The 27,721-nt window shown below is 36.9% G+C and overlaps 1 protein-coding gene across 1 annotated transcript; it reads left to right on the forward strand.

Annotated features, from left to right (window-relative positions):
- On the forward strand, window positions 1-27,209 carry LOC114635768 (interleukin-1 receptor accessory protein-like). Its single transcript, XM_028784202.1, has 7 exons — window positions 1-52; window positions 1,243-1,555; window positions 4,666-4,852; window positions 17,751-17,916; window positions 20,475-20,546; window positions 24,074-24,200; window positions 26,339-27,209. The coding sequence occupies exons 1-7, from the start codon at window positions 1-3 to the stop codon at window positions 26,517-26,519; spliced, it is 1,098 nt and encodes a 365-aa protein (XP_028640035.1). The 3' UTR covers window positions 26,520-27,209.
- Window positions 27,210-27,721: the final 512 nt, after the last annotated feature.

Consider the following 27,721-nt stretch of genomic DNA (forward strand, 5'->3'; position numbering starts at 1 on the left):
ATGGTTGAGAGGATTACAGTTCACAAAGCAGGAGAAATTAATGAAGCAGAGAGTAAGCCAGCAATGATAGGAGTCTTTTGAAACCTCAAAGTCTATCCCAAGTGGCACACCCACCCTTACCAGGTCTCATTTGTTAATCTTTTCCAAATAGTGACACCAAGTAGAGACCAACTATTCAAACATGTGAACCTACGAGGCCATTCTCACTCAAACTACCATGAGGTCTTTCAGATTCTTGGTTACTATTTTAAAATATCCTTGGTTATAGTATGATTTTTAAAAACTCCTATTTCCATTTATTATAAATAAAATGAAAAGTTTTAGATGTAAATTGGAATGTAAGGAAGCTTCTACTAAGTTTAAATCTTGTATGTGTTTTATGTATTTAAACATATTATAACATATATGTATATTTTATATACTTGTGTAATTACATATTATATATGTATATATAATTATGTAAATATATATGTACACACACACGCACACACACACACACTCACATATATATATATATATATATATATATATATATTCTAAGCTTTGCAGTTCTATTCTGCAGTTCTAAGTTCTGAAGTTTTGTTTGCACACTGTGATCATCTCTTGACATGTATAGACAGCTGAGTTTGAGGTATACAACAGCTGTAAAATACACTGAATTTTAAAGATTTGCTCCACAAAATGTATAAAATGATTAATGATTAAATGTATAAAATGTATAAAATGATGATGATTAATACTTTGGGTTTACTGAATTCATCAATTAACAAAATATAGTATTTCCATTCATTCACCTGCTTCATTTTGTCCTCTTAATGTGGCAAGTGGGTATTTTACATTGAGTTTGTGGCTTGCATTATATTTTTGCTGAAAAGTACAGGTCTGGCTTCACAAACAATAGTTCCTGGTAAAAACTAGGAGTATTCTTTCCATCTAGATGTGAGTTGGCTTTCCAACTATGATTTCTTCATCAAGACCTTTCTATCTCCATGGTTTAATAAAGCCATGTCTTCTTTAAAAGAGAATCATTCTTTAGTCCCCGAGAGAGTGCACAGTTCCAAGACAGAGATAGCTGGCACCAAAAGATGCGACACAAAACTATAAAGGACTGGAGAGAGGTAATTCTTTCACATTGCCCATGTTTATTATGTATGTTTATTCAAGGGAGATTACTGAAAATGACTGAAGAAAGAGGCTCCTAGAAAAGATCAGTGTTCTGGAGAGTTCTCTGAAATGGCTCAGCCACCCTTTCTTTTTGCTTTTTCCCAGAACGCTGTGATGACTGGGGACTAGATACCATGAGACAAATTCAAGTGTTTGAAGATGAGCCAGCTCGCATCAAGTGTCCCCTCTTTGAACACTTCCTGAAGTACAACTATAGCACTGCCCATTCCTCTGGCCTTACCCTGATATGGTACTGGACCAGGCAAGACCGGGACCTGGAGGAGCCCATTAACTTCCGCCTCCCAGAGAATCGCATCAGTAAGGAGAAAGATGTGCTCTGGTTCCGGCCCACCCTCCTCAATGACACGGGGAATTACACCTGCATGCTGAGGTAGGCTACTTCTCTGGTTTGACTTTACCTTGTCCTTGTAGTCCCTAGGGTATTATTTAAATGATTATGCCATGGCAACTGAGCAGGGGCTGGGCACATTTAGATAGGTGATACCTCACCTCAGTGGCCTAGCTGAAATGGGAGGAGGGAGGTGGTGTTCAGAGAGGTTCTGTCTTTGAGAGTATTCTTCACAGTGGTTTGTTTTATGAAATGATATATAGCAATGTTGTCTGAAGATGGGGTTGAGTTTATTGGCTTCTTTCCATGACCCTGGATTATGCCTACACATTTGCCTTGCCTAGTGGCATTTTTCCATAGTAAAAGAACAATGAAGAGTATATTCATATCTGTTATGTTTAGCTTATTTTTAAAGTACCTAGCAGAGACAATACCCTCAGAGTATGTTTATAGAAGAAAGACTATCTGGGATACATCAATATATTTAGCACAGTGCTTTTACATTTTCAACCAAAATTTTCCTCAGAATACTGTAGTCCTTGGAATCCAAAACTACAACCCACAACATCCAACCAAAGTTTACCAAATCCATCTTTGTTCTTTAAACATCTATGAGCCCTTACTGTTAATTCCATTAAAGTACCCACTTTCTTTTCTACATATCAATATAGATGTTTCTTCAAAAAATTAGAATGCCTAAATCCACAACTGGACTAGCTCTCTGAGTATCCTTTTGCTGCCAAGCCATGATTTATTTTCTAAAGTCACATAGAGGACATGGATTTTTGTGTGTGTGTGTTTATTGGTTGGTTAGATTTTTCTTTATTTAACACAATTTCTCACTATTTATTAGGGATATTGGAATAAATTTTGGAGGTTATAAGAATGAGAACACAGCAGGGTGGGTTTCATTCCTAGTAGTTGACTTACATATGCCATCTTGTCTCCACCTTTTCTTCCAGCCTTTGTGCCCTATCCTTTACTTATAATAAAGTATTTGTCTTGGATGAAGGTCCATGTATATGACCTCATTTGCTTTAATGATATCTTTATCATTAAAGCCCTACTTCTAAGGATTATCCAGCCCTGAGTTTCTGTGAGCTAAAATCTTAACATTTGAATGAATGGAAGGTATCAACACATTTCATCCTCTATTAGTAAGCCTGTTTCTTTTCTCTATCAAGGATGTTAACTCTTCTTTGATAGAGGCTTAAAACAAAGTTTTAATAAATGTATGTTATTTTATTAGGTGAAGAGATTCTCTGCTCTATTCCAAAAAAAAAAATCATTGAATTGTTGAACCTTTGGGGAATCTGTATAGTCAGGGAAGAGTCCTTTGAGGTTGTCATCCAATAATAATCTTATTGGAAGAAACTTCAGATTCACACATGGGCTTCTAATGAGCATCAGATTTCCATGTTCTTATTACCTGTGTCCAAAAAATGCTATAAGTAGGGCCATAATGCCAATTGTATTGGAAAGAACATTGGATGAAAAACAGAAGAGTAAAACCTTTGCTACTGCTTAGTGGTGCACTAAGGCAGGTTGTACACAAAGCTATAGCTTTGGCATTTTTATCCATACTGTGGAAGAGCAGGACCCATGTCCTTTGATCTCCTTTTCATATTTAACAATTGTTACTCTTTAACATTTCCCAGGTGAACATTGCCAAATCCCTGGTAAGGAGCCATTCCCTGATTCTGCTTGGCATTTGTCTTTGCTGTGCACTTGCTGTGTACTGCTGATATCTCTGCCATGCATCTAGGGATGCAGAACCTTAAATTAATCTTCCACTGACTGTATTCACAGCTCTGACTAGAATGGACTGTTCTAGCATTCAATAGCTTTCCTAGCCCAGAATCCAGAAAGATTCCACATTCTCCCACAGAACAGCATGCCCAATTCTGTCATAACAAGAGCCTCTATCTCATACTAACTTCTGTGTCATTAATTTTCTATTGTTCTGGTAAACACATGACCAAGGCAAAGTATAAAAAGGCACATTTAATTTAGGGCTTATGTTTCCAGAGGGTCCATGACCATCAAAGTGAAGATCATGGCAGCAGGGCATGAAGGCATCATGATGAATTGGTAGCTGAGAATTCTTGTCTTGAGATGATAACCATGAGACAGAAAACTCAACATGATATGGGCTTTTGGCGAGCCTCAAACTTCATCACCAGTGACATACCTCCTCCAACAAGGTCTCACTTCTTAGTCCTTCCTAAATAGGTCTACCAACTGGAGCCAAGCATGTCTGAGGCTATGTGGTCATTCTCATTCAAACTACTAGATAGGTTCCCACATGTTTAAGGCTTTGGAGTTAGATTCATTTCTCTGTATTTTATTGCTCATATTCTCATATCCACATGACAATGATGAAGTTATACCTTACCAAGGTTATAGATGATGGCTATGATATACTCATATGGTTTTCAATTATTGTACATTTAGTTAAGGACTCTCTAGATGCTCACTGTACAGGAGACCTAGTGTAGAAGTGCAGGACAGGCTGTCGTGGAGCAGAGCTTGACAGAGATGTGGCTCAGTCTGGACAAACACTGGTACACACTTCCCGCTCATTATAAGATGGTCCCTGTGCTGGTTTTTGCCGTTTACACTTGCCTGTAGGTACATAAAAGAATTTTGAAAACTATGTTGGAGTTTTCTTTATGACTGTTTTGTTTGTTTTTTCTATTAATCTCCCTATTTTCTTGACTGATATAACACTGAATAGACATTTTGGATTATGGATTGGCTCTATTTCTCTTTATTCAAAGTCTGATCTTAAAAAAAAAAAAGCAACAACAAAAATTCTAAAGCTTTCTGGTCAGAAGCTAAAATCCTGGAAACATTCACTTTTCAAAGGTTGGTTGCACCCTTAAACATGCTATCCTTACCTTTGCCTTAGTAAAAATGCTACGAAGGACCCTGTTCTAAATGAACACATTTAAGGTCACGTATGCAGTGTAAGTATTTTAGTGCATTAGCAGCAGATACTTATGTTCGCTTTTTAGTGTGTGGTGCTAAGTGTTACAAGAAGTCTCAGCAAGTCATTTAATAATCACAAGAAGTCACACATATAAAGACGTCCCAGCTATATAAAATCACATGCGGATGGACATCCTTGATCATCATGTGCTTCTTTTCAGGAACACAACTTACTGCAGCAAAGTTGCATTTCCCCTGGAAGTTGTTCAGAAGGACAACTGTTTCAATTCCCCCATGAGCCTCCCAGTGCACAGAGTATATGTTGAACATGGGATGCATATGATCACATGTCCAAATGTAGATGGCTACTTTCCTTCCAATGTCCAACCATCGGTTACTTGGTATAAGGTAAGAAAACTGGGACACATTTTTTTTTTAATTGCTTGTTGAGTTAAATGGTAACCCTAATGACACTGATATTTTTAATCTTTGGATAATTTTGATTTCTCTATTAATATCTATATAAAAATTTTTACCACTTTCTTGTTTTGTTCTGTTTTAGAAGGAGAGGTGTGGGTTGCTTTGCCTCAGCTTCCTGTTTCTCAAGTGATGTTCGCGGGAGTCCCAGAACTAACTACTTAATTTCCGTTAACTACTTAGGAAAACATTTTGAGTAATACTTCCCACTTCCACTCACTGCCTTGTAAAGTCAGAAGGTGCTGATTCCTGACGTGAATCTCAGCTCCTTGATGAGTCAGTACTACCATTTATTCTTTCTGTGTACTCTTAATTGCCCTCATTTGTGGGTACTATCCATTTGTGGTCTCTCTGGCATCTAAGGATTTGGATAATGTTTTATACAAAAATGCAAATATTGGAAAGGGACACTTGTGGGGCCACTGGAGCACAGCCTTTGACTCTCACAGACCACAGGTACCATACTGGAAAGGTCACGCATAGTGTACAGCAAACTCCATAGAAAGTTCTCATCAAACTAAATGAGACAAACAATAGCCTGTAGGCATCCTTAGAGTCACTGTTTGCATGGAGGTGCAGAAGAAAACCATTGCTGGTCAGATTTCTGAACATGATTTTCTCAGAAGAGATACAAATTGGAGGTCATGTATTGAGTATAAATATTTTAGTACCTTAACAACATATATTGCTGTTTGCTTTTAGTGTGTATACACTAATTGGTATAAGAAATACCTAAGTAAGTCACTTAAGAATCAAATGAATGTGCAGATATAAGAAGTCTCAGTTGTATTAAATCAAATACAATGAGCCTCCTGGATCATTGTGTACAGACAGTGAGTAGAATTTAGGATAGGCTTGAGCAGAATCAGCAGGTAAAGGTGGAAGAAACTTCATTCTCTGGGACAAGTCACAAGTCTTCTTGCAAGTTCTGCTAGTCTCCATTGGTATCACTCTACCTCAGAAATGCTAGCCAGAGCAAGGAGAAGCTACAGGACTAGAAAGATGCCTGCCTTCAAGGCCTGAGGCCCTGCAGGTTAATGCCAAACTTATTGACAAAGAAAAAAACTTAGTTGGACTAGCACAGTATAAGGAAAAAAAGAAAATGGACTTGACATGGGGGAAGGAAAAAGTGGGAACATCTCAGGACGGAGGCATTTTGAAGAATCTCGTTAATAATGAACATGCAGCCATATTCTAAAGTACAGAAAAGGCTTTTTTTTTTTTTTTTTTTACATAAAAGCGAGCAATAAGAAATTCAAGTTCCATTTAACTTTCATGAAATGGGCACATGAAACAATAATAGTTTTGCAGCAAAGAAAGTTTGCCAGAAGGCTATACTATTGGAGATTCTTTAAAAAAATCAGGCCTGCATCAGTAAAAAATAAGATATATGAATAAACAGGACGCAAAAATAGAATTAAAATGTCCTAAAGTTACATCGCCTATTGAAAATTTAAAATGAAGAAAATTATTTTACAAATGAAACCAAAGTAAACACAAGCATGCACACATGTACAGACGTGCACATAGAAATACACATATGCATACACACAAGCATATACACATCACATGTACACTAAGAAGCACACATACACATTCACATATATGCACACACACAAGCATAAGCCCACAGCCAAACATATGTACCCATGTACATACCACATATACACATATGCACACATAGGATACACACTAGTACATACACACATATGCACAGGCACATGGACAAGCATACACACACCACATGTATACAGAAAAGCACACTTATACATATATATGTACACACATACATGTGTACACACAAACATGCACAGCCACCTACCCGTGTAAGCACATGCACCCATATAGACACAGAGGCACACACCAAAGCATATGAACACACCTGTATACACATGCCCAAATAGAAGTGCATAAAATCATATACACACTCATGCACACAAACACACATGTACACCTGTGTCTATGCTCAGACAACGCACAGCAGCTGAAGATTGATAGGAGGTAAAAGAAGGAAGTTTAAAAATAAAGACATAACAGGAACAGGAAGCCTGGAGTGGCCACACAGATATATGAAAAAAGACATTTTAAATACGTGAGCATTTCAGAGAGAAAATGGACAGTTCACAAAAGAGAAAAGGTCTCTTTGCCAGCAAGACACACAACAACAGGATTTTTGCATTATAATAAAGTTTCAAAATACACTGTTGGTATTGGTTGGTATTGTTGCTCTCCCCATGGAGCGGCAAACAGCTCCCAGGGTCTAAACCACCAGCCTGGGAGCACATAGGGATGGACCCATTGCTCCAGCTCTAAATGTAGGGGAGGATGGCATAGTCAGGCATAGGTGGGAGAGGAGGTCCTTGGTTTAGTGAAGGCTGGATGACACAGTGTAGGGGAATTCATGAGTGGGAGTGGGTGGGTGGGTGGGTGAGGGCACATCCTCATAGAAGCTGGAGGAGGGGGGATGGGACAGGGGGTTCCTGGGTGGGGGGGAATGGGGAAAGGGGATCACATCTGAAATGTAAATAAAATATCCAATGAAAAAAATACATGACGTTCTTGGAAATTGTCAGATATCGAGGGGCCAATAGACAAATTCTCAAGTACAATTCACCTGTTTAAATTCTGTTTCTTGATCAATTGTTAGTGAAATGACCTAGTAATCAACTTTAAAAACCTCCTGTTAGCTAGAGATAGACAACCTGAAATTTAAAATGGTAAAAATTTTAGTGGCTTCAGTCCATAATGGTGGTTTCACATTTTAACTAGTTATATGGGAAGATCAGAGCAAGATCTTGAAAACTATTAAAGAGAAATGAAAATTATTCTCTTTCCAAAGGTAGTAATATGCTATGAGTTTACAAAACAGAGCAGATAAGTGTGTTGTTATAGAAATATTTCTACCAATAAATTAAATGATAATGGTAGTTTTGAAATATCACTCCGCAAGATCCAGTTGATAAGTCCAAACGTAGAGCATCCATTACCACCAGCATCACATGGTCCACAATAGTCGTCTTCCTTCTGATTGGATAACAATGCTACCTATGGTGTTGCAAGTGGGATAACCTGAGGCAGATCACTGCTGTCTAAAAATTCAGAGAGCATACGAAGGCCTGGACCAAGATCATGAGTTTTAAGTGAGCAAAAAGAAAACAAACATGAATTTATAGTCCTCATGCAGGGTTCTCCTGATGTACAAGGGAAAAGTACAGATCAAGGAAACATGTGAAGCATTTTAAAAAGAGAATGAATCTACATATCTAAGGATGGGCCTACACAGACATGATAAAATTATAACTAAAGTTAAGACAATTTTTGGAGAGTTTAAATAGTGTCTACTTGGGCAAGGAATATCGAAGGAGCTGTGATTGACAAGGGCTGAATGGTAGGCTAGCAAGTCTGGTTCAGAGGAGTATATTCCTGGCCTTGCTTCTGCTTACAATGTTACAGACTCTTAAACAACTCAGTAGCTAATTCATATGGCTATACTGGAGTTTGTCTATATTTTGATGTCTGCTAAAATAACTAGAAAAAATAGGAGAAATGGAAGGATTTAGTGAAGGAGAAAAGAATGAAGAGGGAAGGAAAAGAGAGTATCTGGGAAGAGAATATTAGGAGGAAGAGAGATGAAGAGACAGGACAACCAATTGCAAAGCACATGCCTCAGCTGAATCGTGTTTCACATACTTTATAACAAAGAACAATAGAAAGCCAGAATATTCTCAGTGTGAGATGCAGATCATATCAACAAATTACTACTTTTAAGTGGGACAACGGGACCTTGCTTATGTTGCAGAGAGAGATTAGAGACAGATACACATAGAAGTCTTTACAAATGAGAGTATTAGTGAGATAATTTTAACAGGTTTGCATTGGTAAGTAAAGGCTCCCTGTGGTTCTCCTGGAATTGTCCTCTGACTTGCCTGCTTCTCTAATTCTTTTCCTATTCACATTCTACAATTTCTTCTTTTCCTGTTCCTTACACATGGTGTCTGCCTAGGAATCTTTCTCAGAACAGATCAGAATCTACTGTCATGGATTGTTCTTTCATTCATCCCTGTAAACCCTTACCTATTCATTCATGCCTGGTTTAATGTCAGTTTTTACTAAATTCTTTGGTGTAGTCTTCTATTCACATAAGTATACACCAGCTAAATATAGATGGGTTCCGTGGTTTGCACAGGATTGGGTTTAATGTGATAAATGAGATATATTCTCAGTTCAGTGAAATCTCAAAAGGAGGACACAATTTAGCACAGTTACCATGCAGGCATGTAGTCCATAGGCCACATGTATGCAAATACTCATACATATAAAATAAGATTAAATAATTTTTTAAGTGTAATGTTGAGTCCCACAAAGTGGCAGAAAATAAATTTTTTAATAAAAAGAGCTTCTGTCCTGTGGGGCCAGTTGACTCTTGAATGCATCGTATCAAAATATTCAAATTCTCAGATTTTCTGTCTTCCTGAGTGGTGGTGGTATTAACCAAGGTATGAGTAAAGGAGGAAACTAGGGGAGTCAGTGGTGGACTTAGGAAATGTCGCAAGAATCTAGGCATGTCTAAGACATCAGAGTGGCAGACAGATAAGCGGACAGTGGTTGTACAAATAAGGATCTGAAACTTAACAGTCACACTGTGTGTAGAGAGATGGGTGAGTCTATATTACAGTTGAAGCATCCAGAAGATGACACACAGTAAGAAGGGGCCCGAATCAGTCTGCAGAGAGTCTACTTGCAGTGAGTGAAGGCATAAAGTCTGGGTATTGAAGAAAAAGTCACCTCTATATAATGATTGCTGAGGCAGCATACTCTATGCATGGCTCAAAAGATAAATGTGAGTCAAGGGAGATGGCTAAGTGGGTAAAGCTGTACAAACATGGGGGCTTGAGTTGGATCCCCAACAACTACATGAAGTGCTATTCATGTTAAGCACATCTGTAAACTCATGGGGACTGGGAGATTCTGTAGTCTTACAGGGTAACCAGTCAAGATAAAATGGGGGGCTGTACATTTAGTGCAAACATGTCCCAACAGATAAGGAGAAAGTGTCACACGGGCACATGCAGACCCCCATGACACATACATGTACAAGGCTGTGTGTACACACACACATAAAAGATCCACATGCATATACACATAAAAATGAATACCTTCAAACACATACAAACATACACATACACGATAATCACACACATAAAACACACACAGACACTCACATACAAACACACATACACACACAGTGCAAACTACCTGTTTTCAAAGAGAAAAGACAGCTAGACCACAGCCATCCTTTCTATGGACTGGTTATGACAAAACTTCTGCTAATGTGCATTGGGCTTTTCTGTTTTTGTTCTTCACTTCTCTGCCTGTGTCTAAGTGACTGGCACCTTGGATCTCAAGAATTCTGCTACCTTGGGAGCAAAGGTTGAGTTTGGGATGGATGCATTCTCTTACCTTGGCAGCAAGATTGAGGTTTGGGATGGTTTTTTTTCTACTATTGTTTGATGTGAATCCTGATATTTTTGTTTTCTATAACTTTTGCAGCCATCCTCAAACATATATAGAGATTCATCTCTCAGTGGAATGCTATAACTTGATTTTAGAAAAAATTGTCTTCTGTGTAACTGAAATATATCTTTGAGGCTTAAAAGATTTATAATTATAATCTATTTCACTAACTTGCGTTCCTATCACCTGCAAGGTGAAGAATGTTCAACTGAAAGAGGGAAATGAATAGCTTCCACTTTAGTCATGCTATCCGTATGCTAAGTACTGTGTTACCACGTTCAGTGCCCATCAGCACCCCAAAAGGTAGCCACCATCTTTAATTGCTAGGAAATGGATGCCTAGAGTATGGGGTCTGTTCCAAACAACCTGTACTTTATTCTTCCAGTGTTTTCAGAAAGTACAATGTCCTATTTCTTGTATTTTCTAATTAAGAACCACGTTAGTCAACAATTTTGAGTCTGTTACAGAATTCTTTAACTAGGCAACTTAAAGGAGCAAGATTTTAATCTTGGCTCATAGTTTCCTTGGTTTGCATTATGATTCATGATCTTTATTGCTTAGGTGTGTGACAAGGATAAGACAGCATGCCTGAAAGGTAGGATAGAGAAAAGGTGCTTAACCTGTCACTCGGGTAGTGGAAGGACAGACAGGAAGGGATCTGGGGAAAAAATAGTCTTGAAATGAAAGCTACCAGTGACTTACTTATTTCAACATGACCCAGCTCCTGAGGAACTCATTAATAGACAGATGCATTAATAAAGTTAGAGTTTTTATGAGCCAATCACCTGTCACCAACTCATCATCTGGTAACCAAGTCTTAATATATGAGGTTTTGTGGGATATTTTTATGTTAAAACCGTAACAAAAACCTAAGCACAATGCTGTTGGGATAATTACCAAATGTCACTGGGCTTGAAGCCAAGATTCAGAAGGCCATACTTTAGCATTAAATTCTGAATTTATTCAAAAGTCCAAGCTGCATCTGGATATGCCTGGGACTTCAGGCCCACTCTAAGTGATTGTAAATGTTTTTTCCTATCTAAGACTGATATAGAGAGGAGAGTCTAGTCCCTTTTAGATCTCAGGAAATCATAAAGGAAAAGACAATGTTGGAACATATATTGGTTTGTGAACCGGATGGTGGTACTTAGGAAACTCTGGATGGGGACATGAAGAGGATTCTGAGGAACTGGTGTTAAAGGAAGAGAACACCAAGTGTCTCCATTTCTTAAGTGTGGAGGGATCAAAACTGACCACTCCTCCTCATACCTTTCTTTGTTTGTCATCCTGTTTTCTTTATTGTAGGGCCTACCTAATTCAGGACTTCAGCAGTCCTGTCATGAACTGTTCAGTAAATGTTTGTCAAATGAGGCAGTTTTGTAACTCTTCATCTGGAAAGCATACTATGTTTTGTAAGTGATTTACTGAATTCCAAACAGCAAGCCAGTCAGAGAACTTCTAGAAGGCAGGCTGGATGGAAGTGAGAAAATGTTAGTTTAGTCACATAGATATCACCACAGCATATAGTAAATTCAGAGAGAAATGTGTTATACTATTGTTGGTTGTTGTCATTATTATTACTATTATTATTATTATTTTGTTAGATTTTAATTATAGACTTGTATTTTCATGCCACCATGTCTTTCATATAGCTGAATAAACACACTCTATTGTTATTATTAGGTATTTCAATTTTCATTTTACAGAGACTTGTGAAAGTAAGGTCAGTTTTCCTTTTTCCCTGAGATGATCGATCATTTTATTGAGTGTTTTATATGTTTGAGCTATGGTAAGAGCAAAGATCTTCACTACCATGTAGCTGGTTAGAAGTCAGTAAGATTACAGAAGGCCAAATGTCTTTATGTCCGTTGTGATTACCTTTGGCATTGTACCGTCATTTCAGGTTTTTTTTAATTGAAAAAAAATTCCATGCAATATATTATTTCCCATAAACATCTCCCAAATCCAGTATAAAATAAATCACTGCTGATAAGATACTATTTGATAATATTTCTCAGAAAATATTTAAATCATTTTCTTTTATTTCTGTTAAAGTACCCTATGCTGGTGAATTTTTATGTCAACTTGACACCAGCTAGAATATTTGAGGAGAAACACCCTTAATTAAGAAAATACCCAGACAAGATTGGCCTGCAGGAAAATCTGTAGACGATGTCCTTGATTGATGATTGATGTGGGATTGCCTAACTTACTGTGAGCAGTATTCCTGGGCAGGTGGTTTTGGGGTTAGCAAGCCAGTACGCAGCACTCTCCCATGACCTCTATGTCGGGTCCCTGTCCTTTTTTAATTCCTGCCCAGGGTTCCTTCAGCAATGGAGTGTGGCTTGAGAGTTGTAAGCTGAAATAAACTCTTTCCTCCCCAAGCTGTTTACAGTCATGGTGTTTTATTACAGCAATAACCTAAAACACAACTTCAGGAAAGAACATTTGTAAAAACTTGCCATAACCAGACATCTTTAGGCATGACATATAATTTAGGAAGTGTCTGTGTGATAGACTTTTTGTTACAGAAGGATGGCATCAATTAGTTAGAATTGTTCTTCATCTCTTATGTTTCTCAATATGCATATAGGGATTTTTAACCTTTGGTATGAAGTTCATGTGTTCATATTTGAGAGCTGCACACTTAAGAGTTTGGTGCAACAGTTCACGGCATTTTGCATATGGTTTTAGGGTTCCTATCAATCCAAAATCCAGTGTTTAAACTGGAAACCAAATTAAATTGATATCTTTGAAGCCTTGACACTAAAATCAGGTCAAATGAATCATCCCTGCGTACTTTGAGGAAACCTAATTCATAACTCATCACTGCCTCTTTTATGATGATATCTTTGTTCTGTGCTAAGCCTGAGCTTTCCCTCTTCTATTTTTTTTTCTCCTGAACATCAATCTTACAGCATGAGACTGGGCCAATCCACAGTGCACTTAAGAATTGATTGAATAATGGATTTAGCCTGGATTGTAAAACTTCATGAAAATGTATGCCACCTCATTTTTTTTATTATTATATATCTAGCTCTCAACACTGCCTAGCACAACACAGAAGGGACATTGTAAATATTTATAAACATTGAGAGACTGAGTTCTCTTTATTGGAAATGACTGGCTGATGAAGCTCGTTAGAGAGTCCACAAAGTACAATTATTTTTTGCCAAGATTTCCGTTGCTTCCACAGCTATCCCTAACTCTTCAGACATCACAGCTGAAGCTCTTTGTATTTTTATCCCAAATTACCCAGGAATCCTGGAATAACTATCCCATATGTAATAATAATCCATATACTTATTACGACACATACTCTTTGAGTTCTCAACTCTGTCATGTATCTGTAATGATTTCATACATATTTTTGATCATGTAACATAAATGATGAACTCAATATGCTAACTATTGGCCCAATCACAGGCCATGTAGATATACCTCTCACTCGCCCAACTGGAGTTGACTACCCAGAAAAGAGGAGCACTGTAGGAAACCTGACATGATACAGCAATGTAAATGGTGACGAGTAGAAAACATACCCTGAAAATGCAGGAGAGAGTTCTTCGCTATCCTCTCAGCCCAGAATATTCTGCATATGTCTTCATTTCCTCCCTAATTATTGTCAATATTTTCCATGTCATTTTAAGATAATGTGATGCCTCAAATTAACCTGTAAGACCCACTGTCCAAAGGACCAGGCAAAGTTTTAGAATGCTGGGAGTTGTAGTTCTTAGAAAACAATGCCTCATGAGAAAATACAGTGGCCTTTATAGTAGCTTTTGAGTTTTTGTTCATAAAAGCCCCTTAACATGTGTCTCAGGGCCACTCTCCTGGGACATTCAAGGGAGTGGTCCTGACCAAAGTCCATCTCTTGATCAATATTTAATATTTAACAGTGCTTGCCTCAAATTTGACTCCAAATGGTGGAATTGTTTTTTTCTCCAGCAAATCTCTGGATTAAGAATATAAAACAAAGCCGGGTGGTGGTGGCGCATGCCTTTAACCCCAGCACTTGGGAGGCAGAGACAGGTGGATTTTTGAGTTCAAGGCCAGCCTGGTCTACAGAGTGAGTTCCAGGACAGCCAGGGCTATACAGAGAAACCTTGTCTCAAAGAACCAAAAAAAAAAAAAAAAGAATATAAAACAAATCTTCCTTTTCTAGTAATATTTTTTCTCACTTTCTTATAGGTTGAATATCTCTGAAAAACAATAAACATTTTTTTCAGTCATATCTTTACATGGTTCCTTTTGTGGAATAGATGCCTCTAATGGAAGTTTCTCTTTTCTTCATTGTGACATCATAGTACTCACAGCCTTCACTTCCTCAGAAACATATTTCCTCTCTGGGATCCTAGCATCATTTCTTGTACTGTTCCTTACTTATATGTTGTGGTTGGTTGCCATAGCAACCATTATGTGGTTGACAGTTGCTCTTCGATTTAACTTCTTTCTTTTGAATTCAGAATGAGGAACTGATGGGCCAGGTAGAAGGACTGTTTGCTTGCCACACGTGTTTGCTCCATTGAAAAAACATTCACTTAGTACTAACTAGTTTCTTGTTTTTGAAAACCCATTTTCTATTCTTTGAGTACCCAAGTCTTTGTGATAAGTTTTCTTCAGAATTCTAAACAAGTATCTCTGAAACTATTGTAAAGATTATTTCAGGAATAGTTTATTTTCTATAAAAGAAAACTATCTTTGGGATACATATTAAAACGTCTAGAGTTGGGTTATTTGTATAAAATAATGCAACTCAACACTACAGGCTAAAATTACTATGTACTTGTAATACAACTGTGTGCCAGTATACCACACTGCACAAGCACATATTTCGAATGAAAACTATTTCTTCCCTTTCCCTTTATAAATGCAATAGGCCTAAGAGCTTTGATTTCATTGTATTCTCAAAGACACTTTTGTCAAATTAAGTAAAAATATCTGCCTCTTTGTGCTGAAGAGTATGATTTTCAGTTTAGCTCTAACTGTAAAGCCTGGGAGCACCACACTGTTAATCTGGGATTTTCTCTGAATGTGACATAGATGCAGGGTATGATATATACACATACATGGGACTATGGTGTAGATTCAAGGGTATGGTATAGTTGAAAGGTATGGCATACATGCAAGTATATCATAGATATAGGGTATGGCATAGATGCAGTATATGCCACAGGTATAGCATATGACAAAGATGCATGGTATGGCATATGTGCAAAAATACAGCAAAGATACAAAATATGGCACAGAGACAGGCAAGGATAGTTATAGAGTGTATAGCGTATATGCAGGGTATGACATAGATGCAAGGTATGGCATAGATACAGACATATGACATAGGTACAGGGTATGGCAAAGATGCAGAATATTGCACAAACATGGGTAGAGCATAGGTACAGAGGTATGTCATAGGTACAGAGGTATGGCATAGGTGCAGAATATGGCATAGAAGCAGAAGTATAACATAGATGCACGGTATGTCGTAGATACAGAGATATGGCATATATACAGCCCCACAGCATAGGAAATGGAATCATGTGACATTAAAAGCAAAGGCTTTGGGAAAAATAGATTTTGATTCTTGATTCAAACAAGTAGACCTAGGTTTAAATTCCATTCCTGGCTTTCTCAAGTTGTAAGACATCATCAGGTGCTTAACTTTTACACGTCTTTGTTTCCTCATTCATAAAATAGGATAAGATCATCACAGACTTTGTAAGTTTGGGACAAGAATCTGATGAGACAATACAATGCACGTAAAACACAAGTCCTGCTGTAGTTTTTTATAATCCCAGCTCTGAGTGAATTTGTCATCTTTAGTTCAGAGTCCAGTGAGAAATCTTAATTGTAGAGTCTGGTAAAGAGTGTTTGCCTTGCCCTGTGCAATCTGGTATGCTTCTTTATCTACTTCATTTCTATTTCTATCTGCAAAACTGGAGCACATGCAGCCTGATCTGCCCGCTTCACGGGATTTAAGAACAGCTAAGTCAACAAATGGAGGAACGCTATCTTGCTGCTGTTCTAATGAAATGTGCTGCCCAGTCAAATAGAGTCCTAGAGACATGTTAAACTCAGCCAAAACCACGTCTGACATGAATTGATTATCAGGTGTTGGCCTTTATGACTTGCTGCTTTGTGGTAACCTTGTGGTGCTGATATGTCAAGTCTCCAGACAGGCTGCTTACCCAGCAAGAGAAATTGATTGAGAAAACGTCTTACTTGAGCCTGTATCAGTTCCCTTTGATCTCCATGAAGCAAAACTATATTTCCTGTGACAAAGTCTTGCAAAACATATTTCTTTGGGTAAATGTCATCTTTCAAAATGTACCTTCCAGGAATTGAAGTTAAAAAAACATAAGCACATTAATGTTAATATGTGAAATATAAGAAAATAATCAATAGAAGCCCTGAAATGTAGAGACTTCATCTTCCTAAAAATAATACAATATTTTGTCATTTACAAATTATTAATGTTTTAAAAGAAAACCCACACAAATTTGAAAAACAAATATTTAAAGTAGATTTTGTTACATATGATATATTGACTCTTTTGTAAAAATAAAACTGCATAGCCAGAGACTAAACTATAAAACTGGACTGTGGTGTTTATTTTGCACAAGACAGTCAAGTTTTATATTTTAAACATCAGCTGCTCTATATGGAAATATGAGTTAGAAGCAGAAATGTTTCTTGGAGTCTTTATAAGGCTCATACATTTTGGGATGACAGATTAAAAGTGGCTTGTAATAAATCCCTTTTTGAGGAAAAAAATGCAATAAAGTAACAGAAGAACAGTAAAGGTTGTTTGAAAATGACTAATGGAGAAATTCAGTAGAATCTCCAAGAATACCAAAATTAAATGTCAAAACTGATGTGAGGTATCCCAAAGTGGCCAGATTCCCAAATTAACAGAGTCAAGGAGGAACTGCGGAAACGCACATGATTGCTTTTTAAGGGAGGGCTTGCAGTCATTCATATGTTCTTTTTCACTGTTGCAAACCTTAACTGTGTTTCATTTTGCAAAAGGGCTTCCAACATTTTGAAAACTGAACCTCAGAAGAAGAAGCTTGATTTTGAGGTCATATCTTGAATTAGAATTTTAATTTTTACTGCGCATAAAAGTTAATTGTACTTATTCCTCATATCTTTGAAAGCAAGGAAACAAAGAATCATTGTACAGAGTTTTGATTCAATATTTTGTAAAAAGTATAGCATGGATTTTAGGATATTCTGTTAAAAATAAGATGTTAAAGCTTCTTTTGCATGTGTTATGTGTGTATCTGTATATAAGCAATGAACCACTTTTTCCCCCCAGGGTTGTACTGAAGTAGTGGATTTTCCTAACGTAATGGCCAAGGGCATGAACTTGAGCTTTTACGTCCCCTTGGTTTCAAATAATGGAAATTACACATGTGTGGTTACATATCCTGAAAGTGGACGCCTCTTTAACCTCACCAGGACTATGACTGTAAAGGTGGTAGGTAAGCATGGCTTGTCATTCAAAAAGTGTGTGAAACAAGGACACTGAGTTTATTCAGGCTCTTAATGGTTTGTTATATAAAATTATGAAAACTCTATTTTTAAAAAGATACAGAATTTATTCATGTTCTATGCCCAGAGCCCATAAGCAGATCCATTTACACAGTAAGTATTCAGTAACTTTTGATTAGCTTATAGCATATGTGAGCGAACAAGGAGCATGCTAGGGAATGAGAACACAACTGGATTGATGGTCATTCATGTTCTACCAGGGCCATCAGTTGGTCACATGGCTTTAATTCAGGTCTCAGTTTTAGATGCATAGCAAGACTGAGGGAGAAAGAGAGGGGATGGTGGACTATGTTTAGCATGTTTATGTATAGTTAAGTGTATTTGACCATATTTCTCCATACCCATCCTTTAGTAGATGAGAGTACTGCTTAGAGGCACTATAAGAGTTAGAAATCCCAAGCTCTTGTCATGACTTTTTCCTCTTGTAAACCTGCTGTCAGATTCTAAATAAATTACCCAGTTTAAAAAAAGAAAAAGAAGATTATAAGAGTTTAACACAACACAAATAAAATCTAAAACAATTCTGTAGCCACGATTCTTTGCTTACTTTTGAGTTGGTAATTAATTCACATGGAAAAGAGAATAGATTTAGAATCTGTTTTAGAAGCCAGATAAATTATATAGCATTATATTCACATCAGCAGTTGTTTATAATTTATTTGCTTATAGTATGTAGTTTTCTCTGTATTTGTTAAGGTAATAATGGGTATTCTTAGTGACTGATTTGTAGATATAAAAGTTGGCAGACACACAGTGTAGAAGTCATTCTTAACTAACTTTCAAATGACGTGAGTTCAATTTTTTTTCCTTTTTATATTGGATATTTTATTTATTTACATTTCAGATGCCTTCCACTTTCCTCATTTCCCCTCCCTATAAACCCTTCATCTCATTAACCCTCCTCCTTTTTGTTTTTATACCATTTTAATTACATACAATTATTGAGGTCAGTTCTAAGTTGAGGAACTACCAATACAATAGATGCAAATAGTCAAGGAACATGCACGAGAATGAACACAAATAGTCAAAGAACAAGCAAGGCAATAAACAAAATTCCAAGAACACTCCTGTGATCACTTTTTAAAGCTACAAAGCATTGGGTATTTATTTAACTTCACTAAGAGGTTCATGAGTGTATTTTACTTAAGTTGTTTTATGTAATTTATTTTGGACAATGCAATTGTGATGTGAATTGTATCTACCATACTTTAGAGTTCTTTAAAAATTTCTTTTAAAAGTGAAATATACTCACATACATACGATTAATATATGGAGAAATCTGAGTAAGAACCTAGTCAGTCTATAAACTCTTAAATACTATACTAGATTTGGAGAGATGGCTCAGTGCTTCAAACCACTGTCTTCTCTTCTGCAGGGTACAAGCAATCTGATACACGCTTCTGGCCTTCATAGGAACCAGACATGCATTTGATGCACAGGCATAATTGCAAACAAAACATTAATAAGCATAAAATAATAATAAACACATTTTTAACAACATAGCACTGCAAAAGTCTTTCAAGGTAATTTAACACATATATAATACAGACCATACAAACATCAGCATTTTCACGTGTGGACATTTTGCTAGTAATCCAGTATCAATAAGTCAACCATATTATTAAGAACAACAGGGTCCTTAAACTTAAGGATAAGGATTCACTTACTATTATCCAGGTCCCATACTAGACATTATGAATTTTGAGGGGAAGAAATACTTGGATAATAAGTGTGATTCATATTCATGGTTTACAAATTGACAACAGGTAGTTTCACCTGTCAAATACTGTGAGAAAAGTAGTTTAGAGATTAAAATAGAAACAAAAAGAGAAGAAATAAGACATGAAAGCACTTATTTCTAATATGGCAAGAGACATCTTTGTCATATGAGCATAGGAAATCAACAACCCTGATAAAACAGTTTACCTTCCTGAAAACTTCAAGCGATTCAATATATTTTGTTTGGACTCTTGCAAAATAAAAACTGTTTTTCTGTGCTCACAACACATCTGTCATGAATTGTGTGAATTTTCCACACCAAGCAACTCTTCAATTCCTTAAGATACTGTTTCCTAAATTTTGATTGATTTTGAGGCTAACTGCCTGGAGATAGCACAGACCCTGCAGACTGCTGGCTTCATCTTCAGAGAGTCTGAGGAATTTACATGCTCTTGGCTCAGGAACTGGGGACTAGAGGAAATAACAGAGCATTATGATGAAAGATGCTCATACCACCCACAGCACTCAATAAAATTAAAGAGCTCCCATGAGTTCTGTGTTAGCAATAAGTAATAGTGATAAATACATATTTCCTATTACATCACATTTTGATTATTTTCAACGAGTGAAGTCCAGGAATTGACCATATATTAGACGGCAGGCCTTCGCAAGAATTGACAAACTATGCCAGGAAGTTGAACAAGTTAGCCGCAGAGCTTTGCGTAAGCCTAAATGATTTAACATCCTCCTTTTGCATTTCCTATCATAGGCTCACCGAAGGATGCATTACCACCCCAGATCTATTCTCCTAATGACCGCGTTGCCTATGAGAAAGAACCAGGTAACTATAGGTGTGCTTCTAGGGTCTGCTTAGATTCTCTTACAAGAAGGAAAACATAGCTTAGTGTAAGACAGTAAAGATTAATTGTAAGGAAATGTACAGATTTAAAGTGAAGCATGATCAAAAGCCATAGCATGTGGGGATCAGCTGCCTCATCAATCTCAAGGCAGCCTGGGAGGTTTAGCTTCTTTCCCAGGATCCTGTCCTTTGTTCTCTGCTCCTTGTCCTCCTCTGTGATTATTGTTTGGTGAAAATGTGACTTTACTCAGTCTTCTGTTTGCTGAGGCTGTAATAACAGCACAAGTCAGCTTTTAAGCCTCTGCTTCCTGTTCTGAGCATGTAGCATGGAATCAGAGCTGAGAGAGTATCATGTGAAAAACAAATCCATGAACACAGGGTTCAGAACATTGTCAACTGGTCGTCATGTCTCCCTGGGATGCTGATAAGTTCTTCGTAACCTTTTAATCTAGAAAGAAATCATTTATAAGTTACCAAGGAAGAGATTATTCTGTTCTTTTGACTGAAAGCCTCCTACAGTAAAGCAGAAAAGTCACAGAAAATTCTAACACTTTTATATCACTTCTATACAGTAAAACTATTCCAGACTCAATGAAATATATAGAAATGTGGACTGACAGTTAGAGAGCCAGAGAATGTGTGGGTAGATTGCCAAGAACAGAAAGTTCTCATGAGTTTTCATGTATGATTTGCCTTGTAAGAGTATGGGGCATGTTAAGAGGGTTTGCCATCCTGAGGTGAACTGCAGTTTCTAGCATTACTATGAGATTTGTGTAGTAGTTTGAACAATCTTGCCACTGCTGAAGTAAAATCCATCAGTTATCCTAGTATGCTTCATCTACTTAGCATGCCACACTTTAAACACATACCTGAACTCATGTTGATTTTACCTTTCTTAGTGAAACAATTGTGTCAAAGTCTAGAGGGAAAAGTTAGAGAAGCCATGCTTTGGAGTAGAAGGTCTGGAGTAAATGTTAGTCTGCCAAAGCCAAGATAATTAGAGGTGTCTTCAGAGTCTAAGCAATAGTGAACCTTAAAAATAAACACAAAGCAGAATTAGTCTCAGCAGACTGGCATGTTCCAATCTACGTTAAATCCTTACCTAGTTCTTACCAACAATTTGACCTACAAATAACCTTTAATATGTAGAAAAGTCAGCTTTTGCTTCTGTAGGACATTAACTTTTTAAAAATTTCATGGTATTTGGTTATTAATAAATATCTAGGTGAAGAAAAACTTCCTTGAGAAAGAAGGGAGAGGGCAATACAGAAGTAGAGGAAAAGTGGAGGAATATGTAAGGATATTTTTGAAAGTTGTAGATTATAGGTTATAGATGTGTGTGTGAGATAGAGAAGAGAGAGAGAGAAAGAAAGAGAGAGAGAGAGAGAGAGAGAGAGAGAGAGAGAAAGAGATTGATTGAAGTTATGCCACTTGAGGTAAAAATGGTCCGCCACCAAAAAAAGGATAGACTACTTAATAAAAACCCCAGTGTCAGAAATAAGAAATATTTTTTCAAGTTGATGGGCAGAAGAGTCCATAAATCTCCCCATACAATACAGACTTTTACTGTTTTCCTTGATTGCATCTAAGAAATTAAAAGTCAGGTCCTACTGACCATACAGCATACTTGGACAGAAAACTTAGAAGAATCAATCTAAATCTAACTTGGAAATTTCTTCCCTGAAACCTAGCTTTCATAATATGGGAAAGAGATGTTCAGGTTTCCAATGGAGAGAAACCAATCAGTAGCCCTATTAATCTGTAAAACCTATGAACTGCAATAGCAGAACAGCAAGATCTTCCAAAAGGTGCACTAATGAATGGTACTTATATACCAGGGCTAAGTGACAGCCACGTAATTAAACTTAAAGTTTGCTCAAAAGGTAGGAATCCATGCCTAACTCTGTAAACATAGCCAGCTAGCGAAGTCATCAAATGGAGAGGAAAACTTGCCACTGCCATGTGCCTAAACCAGTATAGTTTCTAACTTCTATCTAAATACCCACAGCTAGGTGTAGCTCTCATCTGTCATCAGAGAAGCTTATGTTTGTAGTGGACAAGGACATACTGATCAAGATGTAGAGGACAGCTGACCATGGGGTGCGCATCCACAGCTGATATATCTATAACAGTCTCTTCATGCAAGGCTCACAGAATAGATACACATATAATTGTATATCTTTAATTTTAAGTACCTGTTTGGTAGACTCCTCCACATCTCCTGGCTCTTGTATCCTTTCTGTTTTAACTCTGTCAGTGTTTCCTGAGCTTGAATGAGGTGATGCAGATTCCTCGTTTAGGGCTAGGTACTCACCAGCCACTTACATTCGTCAGTGCTACAGCCACTGATAATTTGCTCATTGTTTCAGTTAATAACATCCATATCCGTGCTCATGCAAACAGTCATAATTAAATTCAGGAGTCCATTAGAAAAGTAGATGAGCCGTTTGGGAAAAGGTGTTAAAGAGAGTAGAGGGGTGGTGGTCATGGCAGAATGGAAATAAATAAACTTTATTGTATAAGTGTATATGAATTTTGAAAGGATAAAAAAGAAATAAAGGAAAACACAGACAGGTGTATATATTTAGTACGACCAAGTTCACAGCAGTTATGCTAATCCTGACCAGATTGTTAGCACTGTTATCCCTGCTGTGAAACATCCTAATGTCTTAAATTGTCTCAGCAACATAGCTTAGAACTGCTGCTTTCAACTAAGCTTCCTTTGGAGACGAGGATTCCCTGGTCAGTTTTCTTGTGGAATGACATCACTCTGTCTTCCGTGGACAAGGACCCATCATCTACAGACTTTTATTGGTCAATGTGGTAGTTTGAAGGAGAATAACTGCCACTCCCATAGACTCATAAATTTTAATTCTTAGTGCCCACTTTGCGGAACTGTTTGGGAACAATTATGAAACATGATTATGAGACATGACTGGAGGTGGGCTTTGGGGTTTCAAAAATCCCATGTGGTTCCCAGTTACCTCTCTGTTTGGCTTGTGTTTTTCCACAAGAAATAATTTCTCAGCTACTGTCCCAGCACCATGCCTTTGGCCTGCCTCCATGCTCTCTCTTATGATGGTCATCGACTTTAACCCTCTGGAACCATGAACTCCAAATCAAATGTTCTCTTTTATAACTTGCCTTGGTCATGGTGTTTTTTAACAACTAAAAAAAATTAAATAAATAAAACCTAATTAAGTCACACTTTGTTTATGCCTTCATAACAAAATAACAGAAGTGGAGGAAGATTGGCCTGAAAAGAATGTACTCAGAGTTCTTCTGACATTTTAGAAGATATTTATTTAGTGTTAAAAATGCCCATCCTTGTAATTTCATGTACACTTGCTGACTTCTCATCTTAGTTTTATCCTTTCATGTGTTTGGTGTTGTAGTAGGTTGCCGTACAGTGGCTACTAAAGAATCAGACACATATAGTCATATGAAATATATGAAATATACATATTAATGGATTAATATAGGTTAACTTCATCTATTAATGTTTTTAGGAGAGGAGCTGGTTATCCCCTGTAAAGTCTATTTCAGTTTCATTATGGACTCCCATAATGAGATCTGGTGGACCATTGATGGAAAGAAGCCTGATGACGTCACTGCTGACATCACTATTAACGAAAGGTATTGTAGCTGCATGCAGTTGCTCTAGTCTTTGTCTGTCTAAGGTCTTGATAAATACTACTCAATGTACATGATTAATATTTTTCTTTTAACGAATTAGCAAGATTTTTAAATCTTCAGGGGCTGCAGGGTCATTAAACTTGCAATCCAATTGCACACACTTGTCAGATTGCATGCCAAAGTTTGAAGTTACATTGTCTTTAGGCTACATATCTTCATCACAGTGAACCCACAGGACAGGCACCAGATTGTCTTAAGCTCAACCAACTTCCCATGTTTCTGATTCTCACTTAGAAACATAAGGAGTGTATCTTCCACATGAACAAAAAGATGAATAAGAAGGATACATGTTGGCCTGAGGTTCTATGAAAGTACTGTGTTATCTTTCTCAATCCTGGAGGGTGGGTCTAAATATTTCATCTTACATACGTATGTTTGTCTCTTCTATTAAAGTAACCATGTTTTTCCTATCTTCCCTTGATACTTGAGAATCACTTATTAAATATTAACTAACCACATTTTTGTTCTTTAAATTTCACTTTTAAAAGTAAATGTTCAAAAATCCCAAAGAGCTAATTTTTAAAAGCCTATGGGTAATAATACATATCTTTCTTGATATAACTACTTGGGTCAATTCATTCTTAAGTAAATTTGATATTTGTAAGAATGTAACAAAGAAGAATGTACAGGTCTCTGGAGACAAAAGATTTCTCCATAGTGAGGTATAAATTGCTAGAGAGAATTGGTTTGCTCCAGAAACTAATAAATCACAGTGATCACATATGTGACAGAATAGTTGTTAAGACCCTAAGTTTGGTCACCTTGTGCAAACAGACCTTAAGATAATTGAATTTCTACAATTCAAATCTTTTTGTTCCTAGTAGTAATGTAAGGTTTTGTAGAAATTATAAAATGTCTTCTTTGAATAGCCTTTTTTCTTACTTATTTCATTGCGCAAACTGTGACATATCAGGTGTCTAAATAGTATCTGATAAATAAGTAATAGAGAAGGAGAGGATGTTACAGGAAGAATTCTTAGGGGATTCCTTCAGTTCAGGGGGATTAAGGGGCACTCCACAAAAGAAGCAGCGTTCAAATCAAACTTGCTAAATTAAGAAATGAAAGGAAAGCTGGTAAAGAGAACATTGTATGCATAGACTTGTATGTTTCAGAAGCAGAGAAACAGAAGAAATGATGAATGTTTTAGCTTAAGGGACAATTATTGATCATTTCAAGAATTCTGAGAATTGCAAATCTCATCTTCATAATAAACAAATGCTTTAGGATAGCAAGGTCATGTTATTCTACCTTGCTGTTAGTAAGATACAGTGTTCCACAGAACAAGAAATTAGAATGGAAGAAAACAACTGAGCCTCTAAATGATGTTTATGAATGATAGTAAGTCTAGTCTAAATGAAAATGTGGATATTGATCAGCTAAGAGAGGGATATATTTAGATTCCACCCAGACAGTTAGTTCAAAAGGAATTAAATAAAATCTTGCTCTTAAACACAAAACACCTCATTTTAAAGTTACTGGAGTTTGGATATATTTATTTCACAGCTCGATTTTATCATTCTGAGCTATTTCTTCTCTTCCTATGGTAGGACTCAACTATGCAATTTCAACATCTCACAAAAAAGCATTCTGTCTCTGTTTGCAAGTCAAGCTTCCAGTGTCCCTCACTGCAACAGTTACTATGGGGTTAAAATAGCTCACAAGAGCACTCATAGAGTTCCTGTTCAGCCTTCCAAGTGTTCCTGTAAATAATTCATATAATACATTCCTTCAAAAAGCAGCCAAGACGTGCAAAGTTTAGTGACATTGTCCAAAATACATAGCATTAAATGACCAAAACATGCATCAAATCCTAAATGAGTCTGATTCCAGATGATCCTTTGCAAGCTGATACAGACATTGTGCCTCAGCATCTAGAGCAAAGATGAGATTTAGTTGGGAAGAAAGAGACTCTAGCATTGGGGTTTGTCCAGCATTACAGTAGTGAGTGGTATGACGAGAACTTGTGAGCACCCCATCTGCCCTCCCCAGGCCCCTCGAGTCGCTTACTTCTGATTCACACGGCGAGCATAGGCATTATATCTCACAGATATTTTTGATTTGCTTCTCCTTGTGTGTAGTGTAAGTTATTCTCCAACAGAAGATGAAACAAGGACTCAGATTTTGAGCATCAAGAAAGTCACCCCTGAGGATCTCAGGCGCAACTATGTCTGTCATGCTCGAAATACCAAAGGGGAAGCTGAGCAAGCAGCCAAGGTGAAACAGAAAGGTAATGGATGCACCCAGCCGATGCCTCTGTGAACTCTCAAAATAACACAGTGCTGAATAGGAAATAAAAGAGAGAATTCCTGCACCCACATTGGACACAAAACAATGAGTCAGTTAAATGAAAAATCTTAAGAAAAAGTTTGTGATAATGCTCAGTATGTTGGTTCTGATACTATCAACACCTTTCTGTCTAAATGTTGCTTGAAAAAAAAATCCTTGAATACATGAATACCATAATAAAACACAATTTCTTATCTAAGATAATCATGAAAAAATAAAAATATTCCAAGTGAACAAAGATGTAACAGAATTGCTAGAGTCACGTATGTTCGGTAAAACACAAAGATACCTCAGAAGTAACTGAAAGCAGGATTCAAGAGTCACAAAAATGATTGTGCCATGTGACCTCATCCTTTGGGAATTTTTCCTGAATTATGCACCCACGGCTATTCTTAGAAGTATATAAGAGATTGAAACATAATTAGCAGCCATGTATTTGTGTAGAAGAAGTTAAGGAGGGCAGAGAATGTTAGCATTAGTTAATTAACATTAATTCTCATAAAATTTCAAATTCACATTTTAAACATGTATCAATATTTAGGCAGTTTTATAATGTTATAATTGATAAAATAAAACTTACTAAAATATGATTTAGCTTGATGTTATAAAAATTACTATGTTAACATCTGTATTTTCTATAATAAAGAAATATTATAAATCGTTCTTGTGTGAGCTGATGCTCCTAAAACTTATTGCCCCAATTTCTCTTTGGGTCTTGCCCCTAACATATGTCCCAACCAATTGGTCCCTTCCAAAATATTTCCCAGTGGTATGGAGTAAAGTTAACAGTGACATCACATTGTAATTATGTCATTCTTAAGCATCCTAGACCCTCACATTTGATACAATTTATAACATTTATATAAAAAATGAAAAGGCTGACATTGTTGCATTTGCATTGGGCTTGAATCTCCTTTTATTATTATTTTTTTTAAGCTGAGCGACAAGCAAGACACGCTTGAGCCTTTATGCTCCAGATTAGAAAGAAATTGTATATGGTTCTTACAAAGTCTTAAAGAATTTGTTCAGGATGCTCCATTTCTTCCACTCCTCAGAAGCTGCTGTAGGAATGGGAGCACAAGATGCCCACAGCGTCAATGCCATGTCCTGTGGATACTGCAAAATCGCTACTGTCTTACCACATTGGATATTTGTACTCTAGCATCATTCAGCCT

The sequence above is a fragment of the Grammomys surdaster genome, unplaced genomic scaffold (genome assembly GCF_004785775.1).
Source record: "Grammomys surdaster isolate TR1022 unplaced genomic scaffold, NIH_TR_1.0 117640, whole genome shotgun sequence".
NCBI lineage: Eukaryota > Metazoa > Chordata > Mammalia > Rodentia > Muridae > Grammomys > Grammomys surdaster.